This window comes from Microtus pennsylvanicus, chromosome 15, assembly GCF_037038515.1.
Source record: "Microtus pennsylvanicus isolate mMicPen1 chromosome 15, mMicPen1.hap1, whole genome shotgun sequence".
Classification (NCBI taxonomy): domain Eukaryota; kingdom Metazoa; phylum Chordata; class Mammalia; order Rodentia; family Cricetidae; genus Microtus; species Microtus pennsylvanicus.
Window position 1 is genome coordinate 1,605,757 of NC_134593.1, and position 9,765 is coordinate 1,615,521.

At 35.6% G+C, this 9,765-nt stretch overlaps 1 protein-coding gene across 1 annotated transcript; it reads left to right on the top strand.

Moving 5' to 3' along the window:
• The first annotated feature begins 8,482 nt into the window (after positions 1 to 8,482).
• Positions 8,483 to 9,451, top strand: LOC142836071 (olfactory receptor 4K15-like). The gene has a single exon (XM_075950092.1). The coding sequence runs from the start codon at positions 8,495 to 8,497 to the stop codon at positions 9,449 to 9,451; it is 957 nt and encodes a 318-aa protein (XP_075806207.1). The 5' UTR covers positions 8,483 to 8,494.
• The last annotated feature ends 314 nt before the right edge of the window (positions 9,452 to 9,765 follow it).

Genomic DNA, 9,765 nt, shown 5'->3' on the forward strand with positions numbered 1-9,765 from the left:
GAATATATACTTAGAAAACAATAAGTGCCCTAATGACTACATTTATTGTAGCATTATTTACATTATAATAGAAAACCTATAGTGTTAGTATTCAGGTATCTGAACTGACCTGACCTTAAGGTATATGCCCTCAGCTGTAACCATAAGAACACCACCTGTGTACATTCACTATTATCCATTTTAAAAGGGCCCTACCCCTTCACTTCTCTCTCAATTATTCTGTCTGTTCCTTTCTCTCTCTCTCTCTCTCTTTCTCTGCTTCTCTGTCTCTCTCTCTCCCTCTCTTTCTCTCTCTCTCCCTCCCTTTCTCTCTCTCTGCTTCTTTCTTTTCTTCTGCCTCTATTGTTCCCAGAGGTCAGTCTCACCCCTCCCCTTCTTTCTACATTCCCTTTTTCACAATAATAAAAAAAAAAACTTCCACATGAACTCTGTTGCATTGCGTCTTCTCTGGCATGCTGCTTTCTTTTTTAAATTACAACATATAGAGTCAGTCTATATGTCCACCAGGATGATGGATAAGATAATGTGGCATATATAAGGAATGGATTCTTGGTCAATTGTTAAAAAGAAAAGCTATGTTGTATGCAGAAAAATGGAGATAAGAAAGATAAGCTTGTTATGTCATAACTTATGTATTGAATTTAAAAGTAAAGTATATTAGAAGAACAAAGGGAATGATTACAGGAGATAGAAAAAAATAGAAAAGTAGTGATGATAATGAAAACAATGAAATGAGTCTTATATGTGTTTGAAAATGTGGTAAAACCATTACTTAATTCAAAGACATATACTAATAGCAATGTACTCAGGAGAGTCAAAGAAGATTCTTCTTTCATTGGTAAACCCAATGAAATACACTGCTCTTGCTGGCATATCATCTTACTACTACAGTGTCTTCACTCTGTAGATCAGATTGCTTTATAATTTGTAGGAGAAGGCTGTTTGTTCATTCAGGCCACCCCAAACCGAAATAATCACATAGAAATTATATTAATTAAAACATTGTTTGGTCCATTAGCTCTAGCTTCTTACTGGCTAACTTTTATATTAATTTAAACCATTTCTATTAATCTGTAAATTGCCATGTGACAGTGGCTAACTGGCAAAGATTTGGCATGTCTGACTCTGGTGGCTCCATGGTGTCTCTCACTCTGCCTTCTTCCTCCCAGCATTCAGTCCAGTTTTTTTCTGCCTACCTTAGTTCTACCCTATCAGACCAAGGCAGTTTCTTTATTCATAAACTAATAAAAGCAGCACACAGAGAGAAGGTCTTCCCACACCATTTCCCCTTTTCTGTTTAAACAAAAAGGAAGGCTTTAACATAGTAAAATTACATATAACAAAACAGTTAACAAGCAAGAATTATACTTACAATATTTATATCTACTTTATTTTTATCATAACTAAGGAAAGCTATAACTATAAATTCTTTAACTCCATCAAAGACTGCAGAAGGATATAATATTACCTAAGTTAACAGAAAGTGCACTGTAAGCAACTTCCAAACTCTAAAATTAACATAGACATATTTTTTTTCAATTTTTTTTATTGAAAATTTCCACCTCCTCCCCTCCTCCCACTTCTCCCCCCTCCCCCTCCCTCTCCAGTCCAAAGAGCAGTCAGGGTTCCCTATGCTATGGGAAGTCCAAGGTCCTCCCTGCTCCCCCCAGGTCCAGGAAGGTGAGCATCCAAACAGACTAGACTCCCACAAAGCCAGTCCATGCAGTAGAATCAAAACCCACTGCCATTGTCCTTGGCTTCTCAGTCAGCCTCCACCTACAGCCACATTCAGAGAGTCTGGTTTGATCACATGCTCCATCAGTCCCGGTCTAGCTGGCCTTGGTGAGCTCCCATTAGATCAGCCCTACCGTCTCTGTGGGTGGACACACCACTGCTGTCCTGACTTCCTTGCTCATGTTCTCCCTCCTTCTGCTTCTCATTTGGACCTGGGGATCTCAGTCCAGTGCTCCAATGTGGGTCTGACAGAGACATCTTGCTACCTAGACAGTCATCCAAAGTTCTTCTGTACCATTGGGCCATCCATATTTAGTCTACAGGTCCATAGTATCCATCAGATTTTTCCATGAAGCAAAAAAAATCAAAGACAGGTTTATTTATATTGGCAGTTTGCCAGTCACTTTCTTCTGTATCCTTCAAAATGTCTCACAGACTCTTGCATAAAGCAGGAACCCCAAAGGACCTTCTCACCTTTAAGCAAGTTAAGCAATCATTTCTCTGTGGTTCCTGCAAGTCTGGTTCATCTAACAAATTCTATAAGGAGCTTCTTTGATGCCCATCTTCCTCTTGAACTAGATTGGTGCTGCCAGGAGCAGATGTGTCTCATTGTCATGAAAAGTCTTAAGTTCTTAAACATTTTAAATGCCATATTCTGAAGGGCTATGAAAGATTTGGAGAATACCTAACTAACTGAAATATATCTCTATATATCTAGAAAACCTAACATGACTACAATCTTAACTATTATTGATGAATATCTGTTAACTAATATTTCTTAATTATACATTATGTTTTAAATCAGCTTCACAAATGTAATACCTTAATCAAGATCATATACATATAACAAAATTGACCTTAAATTTGTCAATCAATAAACCAAGATCCATACGAATGGAAATCTCTATAGCATATCCCCTTTAAAAGTAAACAAACATTTATAGATAATATTTGGGAATACGGGCATAGTTTTGTCCATTCTTCTTCTTGCTTGAATATAATCTATCTAAAATGTTTTTGTTTGACCTTGAAAACATACCTTATGTGACTACAAATTTGATTATCCTAGGCAATTAACTACTAACCTATATTTCTTTATTATCTTAAACAGTTTGTAATAATAATTTTCAAGAACTAGAAATTTGAGTTACATTGTTAAGTGTTATATAGGTACAATACATTGAATAAGAGTGGAAATGTATGTAAAGAATGTTCTAAAAATTAATCTCAAATTTGTATCAATGTGCAAAATTTTTATATAATATACAAAAGTCTAACCCAATGTAAAACATTTAAAACTAATAGTTGCTTTTTAAAAGTAGATTCAGTAATCTACCTTTTTGTTTTATAAAATCTCTATTCTTCCTTTTTCTTTCCAGAGTAGATTCAATATTATACCTTTTTACCCTATCATATCTATATTTCCCCTTTTGACTTGTTTGTTTGTTTGTTTTTTGTGACAGGGTTTCTCAATAGCTATGGAGCCAGTCCTGAAACTCACTCTGTAGACCAGGTTGACCTTGAACTCACAGAGCTCCACTTGCCTCTGCCTCCCAAGTGCTGGGATTAAAGGTGTAAGCCATTATTGCCAACACTTTCTTTTTTCTTTTCAAAACAAAGTCATATCTATATTCTCTCTTTGTCTTAAAACAAGAATCTTGATTCTAATTTCTTTTATTTAGCCTTTTTCCTGACCACTATTCATAACAACTTGAAACAAACACACTAAACAAAGACAAACATCCATAAGACATTTTTGGGGGGAATCTGGGTATAGGTTTCTCACCTACTTCCTGCTGATTGGGGGCATTGACAATCTTATGTGGAGCCAAAGAAAATTTAGGATAGTGGTGAAGTCTTTCCTGGAATATTCTGTGAGACTGGATAATCTCACATAGCAGTCTAGAAGCTGTTCTGGATGTAGAACTCAGACGAAACTGCAAAAGAGGTGCTCTGAAACTTTGAATCATCTGGGTCATCCATTCCCATTGTAAATCTTTCAGGTGGTCTTCCTTGATCAAACCTCATTTTTCTTAAGCCAGAATGAATCCACAGGCTTTCATTTCTGTGGAAACAAAAGCAAAACCTCTTCTTTAAGGTAACATATCATTTGACTTAAATTTTGTAGTCAAGGCATTTTGATCAAACTTATTTTTTTGACCCAGTAATTTGTAATCTCCTTTGATTTGTAAAATCAAAATCAAAATATATGTTACATACTTCCAATGTACACATCACCATTTCAAAAGGGAAGAAAGGTAGCATAGTGATTAAATACTGGACTAGAGCAGGACTGAAACCCCGCAGGACAAACTTCAAATTCTGTATCTCTCTGTCTGATATCAAAGCACTCTTTGGATCTCTAACTCCTTTTAGCTTTGTTGACTGTAACATACTTTTCTCTCTTGGGCTGGTTTCGCATCCTATTAGCAGACCTCCTTGGCAGTCATCCTATAACTCTGTCATCTCCAACATAACCTGAGCTTTACTTCCAGAGCTTCACACAATAGAGGTCTCTCTGGGCCACTATGCAGAAATTCCACTGACACACAGCAGGTCTAAGCTGCTTTTCTTAGCCATGGAAAAATATTCCATAACTCCTTTCTTGTATCCTTGATTCTTAAGAACTACATGGCCAAACCTGCCAAGTTCTGGTGCTTGAAAGGGCTGGAATTTGGTCCCCTTGTCCAGTTACATTTACATTGGCTTTCTATTATTGATGGTTTCTTTTACTGCTTAAGGATTTCTTTTATTTCTTTGCACAATTTGGAAGCTTAACGAGGTGTTATCTTGCCCTGATATTGACATTCCCTTTATTTCATTTACCATTAGGCTCTTCTTTAAACTTTGTGTCTCCTTGAGCACAGGACTTAGGCACATTTTATGTTATATTATTATATTTTTCTTTGTTCAGTTTGCTTCTTTTCTTTACAGATTTGCATAAGAGTGGTTACTAATAAACCTTGACAGAGTCAATATTAGACTATTTTGAAATCTCCTCTGCCAATGCCATAGATACAAAACTCTTCAATTTAGACTCAGGAAGATTTTTAGGAAAAAAACAAAACTGTCACCGTTTTCTTACCAAAATATTACAAGAATGGTCTCAAAGCCACTTACTAACATTCCCCACTTTTGAAACCTCTTAACCTGGTCCCATTCAGTTCACATAGCCCTTAGCACTGTCTTTCATATCCCTATTGGAATGCCCCATTAAGCCCCACTTAGAGACATCCAACTGGTTTTCTAGTATTCTCTGTATTCCTCTGACAAACAGCATAGTCAGGCCTGTTACAGCAATATCTCAGTCCCTGCTACCAAGTTCTCTTTTAGTCACTGTCTTATTACTGTAAAGAGACACAATGACCAGGCAACACTTATGAAATAAAGCATTTAATTGGGGGCTGGCTTATAGTTTCAGAGGTTTAGTTCATTATCATCATATCAGGGAGCAGAAACATGGTGGCAGGGACTTGGCAGCATGGAATATGTCAAAAGGCAGGCTAATAGTGGAGACGTAGCTACAAGCTATGTGCTGATCTATAGGCCAAGAGAATGAAGCTGCGGTTGGCGTGGGCATTTGAAATCTCAGATTATCCCAAATGACATACTTCCTCCAACAAGGCTACACCTACTACAATAAAGATACTCCTCCTTATCCTTGCAAATAGAACCATTCTCAGGGACTAAGCTTTCAACTATATGAGCTTATGGGGGGCCGTTTGTATTCAAATACACCATATTATAATTTTATGTCATGCATTGCAGTGTCTCCAACAATGTTCTTTCCTATTAGATTTTTTTGGCTATATGTCATCTTTTGTGTTTCCATATGCATTCATCATTAAAGTTTTTTAGAAATTATGGAGGCAGCTTGTTCCTGGCTGCTCAGGCCCAAAATAATTTCACAGAAACTGTATTAATTAAATCACTGCTTGGCCCATCAGCTCTAGCTTCTTATTTCTTAACTCTTACATATTAATTTAATCCATTTTTATTAATCTGTATATCACCATGTGGCTTTGGCTTATTGGCTAAAATTCTGGCCTCTGTCTCCTGTGGGACAATGTAGTTTCTCTCTGACTTTGCCTCCTTTCTCCCAGCATTCAGTTTCATTTTCCCCACCTAGCTCTGTTCTCTTATAGCTCTGTGATATAGACCCAAAACAATTCCTTTATTAGCCAATGATATTCACAGCATGCGGAGGGGAATTCCACATCACCCATGCTGGGGTGGGATTTATAGTGACACAGTTCCCTTCAACCAGCCACTGTTCCTATAAGTAACCCTAATAAATTCATTAGTTCATTAACTTAAACTTAGGTATATTATTTTTTGGTATGTTGTTCTAGTAGAATATATGGTGAATACAGTTTGCTTATGTCACTCCTGGAAAGTTGTAGAACAATTATATAACCATTTATTTTATTTATTTATTTATTAAAGATTTCTACCATTTTTAAAGAAGTCCTCCATTAGAAACAGTGTTTCTACTGTAAAGCAGTTCCCATGACCTTAGTCTATAATCCTTGCATTAGAAACTAATAATCATACGTAAGCAAATAATCATACGTGTTTCTAAAAGTTAGTACAGCAAGGTATTTGTTGGCTTTGTATTATGAAAAGGCACAAGAATTCTTATTAAGTGTTGACACTCTCACTGATGCTTTTATACAGCAGTCCTGAAGCATAATGACCTAACCAAAAAAAATTATTCCTTTTTTTACCACTATATCATGTGTTCCATAACAAGAAAAATCATTTTGTAAGTAAACTACTTGTTTTATTTGTGAAATCCATGAGTTGATCTTGTAAGTAAACAATCTTTCTCATGTCATTATCTCTAATGGAGGCATTTCTGTGATCCCAGCTCTCATGGGAGTCTCTTGGTCACTATAGTCTGGTGATGTCAAATCACAATTAATTTCTAATTGTTGCAAAGACTTTTTATATATCTCTGTGTTGATGGTAGTAACACTTTAAAGTGTTAAGGGTGAAAATAGAATTGGGAAAGGCATGTATTTGTCACCAATATATTGGCTCCTGCATAACTGTGATATTCTTGTTTGGTGCTTTTAAAAAAGATCAGTGTTTTCTGGACCAATAGGACAAGATAAGCCAGGAGACACGTTCTTATGACATGTAAGTAAATATATATATATATACATATAGATACACACACACACACACACACACACACACACACACACACACACACATATATATATATATATATATATATATATATATATATATACTTATATATGCGATGCAGATCAAGAAATGTGAATCTTAGTGATATGTCCTAGGTGTTAATTTCTGGAGGATTCTGAAAGCTATTTGTGGTAGTGTAACTTACTATTGTGAACAGAGACAGCATATATCTAGACTTAAGCTAAGCTCCTTGAAAATTCTGTAACATAATATTTATTTTGAAAGCTTTTTTAATGGTTTGTCCCTAGTTTAGATCTTGACTAGCCAAGTGCTCCCCAGGCTCCTTAGAAACTCCACATATAGCTACATCTGATCTACTAGAAAGTAGCCCATTGTAGCTACAGACACAACCTATTTCATCTGTTTTTTAAAAAAACAATTAAACTTTATGTTATCTGTATAGTGCTATATAACAACTAAACCATTCTAATAATTAATGACCATATCACACTATAGAATAACTACATATTTTCAATGTTATATAAGCAATATGTTTTCATTTCTGTATACAACCAGGTAATGTACAAATATATGTTCAATAATAATCTATCCTGAGTTAGAAAGTCAAAGGACAGAATGGTTTAAAAGTTGGTAAAAGGTGCATCCATGAAATAGTAGTTTCATGATTCGTGTAAACAATATAGTCTCCCCTTCATCTATAAGTTCTAATAACCAAGTAATAAGTATTGGAGAGATAGAGAGATTTTTACAATAAAATTTCAAACATCAAGGACCTAAATATCATTCTGTCCTTCCAAATCTGAAGGCATGTATTTATTTTTAGATATTATAAGAACTGGAAAGCAGTTTTACATGACCACATCTAATGGGAAACATATTTTAATATGAGTTATGTCAGGCACTGTAAAATTGTCAAATGTCAATTGTAAAAATTATTAGATTAAATTGGATTAGAAAAATGCTAAATTAGAATAAGTTTAGTTTAACAAGGTAATCATTATAGCTTAAGAGTAATTACAAATTCTTAGAAATCTTGGAGTCCTCTAAATAAAAAAATTGAGAGGCAAATTTAGTATTTTTCATATAATCTTATAACTACTTAAAATTTAAGGATAATTAATACAAAAGGTTAAAAGATGCAGTCACAGTCTCATAGATGGAATTGTCTCTGTCATTATAAACTCCACCAATATACAACATGTTTATAAAATGGCAAATCAGGAAGCATACGCTTCACTAAGTTTTCACAAAGTAAATACTGTTATCAGCCATATCAGCAACAAAGCTCCCAGGACTTCGTGTCCTGCTCATTCTTCATTTCTATACAAGAATGGCTAGAGTTAAGCTCCTCAAAACCATGTATTTGCTTAGACTGATTTCAGACTTTATATAACTAGATTCATATACCATTTTATGGCATTATTTATGTAAATTTCAATAACTCAGAAGCTCCAAGAATAGAAACATAAAAGTGTAATCTTTGAAATATGATCTGTAATTGAAAAAGAACACCAAACTTATTTAATTTATTGATTTCTCTTCTGTTTCTCCTCAGACAACTGAAGACAAATCTCTTCCAAAGTCAATGAATGAGACAAATTACTCTCGGGTGACAGAGTTTGTGCTGTTGGGCCTGTCAAGTTCAAAGGAGCTCCAGCCTTTCCTCTTTCTCATATTTTTACTACTGTACCTAGCAATTCTGCTGGGAAACTTCCTCATTATCCTCACAGTTTCTTCAGATTCCCGACTTCATACCCCCATGTACTTTCTGCTTGCAAACTTATCTTTTATAGATATATGTGTGGCCTCATTTGCTACACCCAAAATGCTTGCCGACTTTCTGTCTGAACAGAAAACTATATCTTTTGAAGCCTGCTTGGCTCAGATTTTCTGTGTTCATCTCTTTGCTGGTGGTGAGATGGTACTTCTTGTATCCATGGCCTTTGATCGCTATGTTGCAATATGTAAGCCTCTCCACTACACAACAATCATGAATCGCCGAGTGTGTATTATTCTGGTCATCATCCCCTGGTGTGTGGGTTTCATCCACACAACTAGCCAGCTGGCATTCACTGTTAACTTGCCATTTTGTGGTCCTAACCAGGTGGACAGTTTTTTCTGTGATCTCCCTCTGGTGACCAAGCTAGCTTGCATAGACACTTACATTGTCAGCTTACTAATAGTTGCAGATAGTGGCTTTCTCTCCATGAGCTCATTTCTCATCTTGGTCATCTCCTACACTGTGATTCTCATCACAGTTAGGAATCGCTCCTCTGCTAGTATGGCCAAGGCCCGCTCCACCCTAACTGCTCACATCACCGTTGTCATACTCTTCTTTGGACCATGCATCTTCATCTATGTGTGGCCCTTTAGTGGCTATTCAGTTGACAAAGTCCTTGCTGTGTTCTACACCATCTTTACACCCATATTAAACCCAGTTATCTACACTTTGAGAAACAAAGAGGTTAAGGGAGCCATGTCAAAGCTGAGGAGTCGCTATCTGAAACCTGGACAGGTTTCTGCCCTGATCAGAAGTAAGTGAAAGTGCAGGACCAGCAGCATTTCCACTGTCTTCTCTCTAGATATCTCCATAACTAAATTTCTGCTCTTTCAAAAAGTAGTCATTTAACATATGTAGATATTTAAAATTATAGACATACTATAATCGTAATAAGCAGAACAGGTTTTGTGAGAAAATTTTGTTCAATTAATTTGTTCTTTGCCATTGATTTTTCTTCTTGTTTTAAAATTAAGATAGTTTTAAAATAAAAGGATTGGCTTTTCTGTAAATGAAATTATATTATTTACTGAATTATAAATACATATTTTCTTGTATGGTTGGAAATATGGTTTATA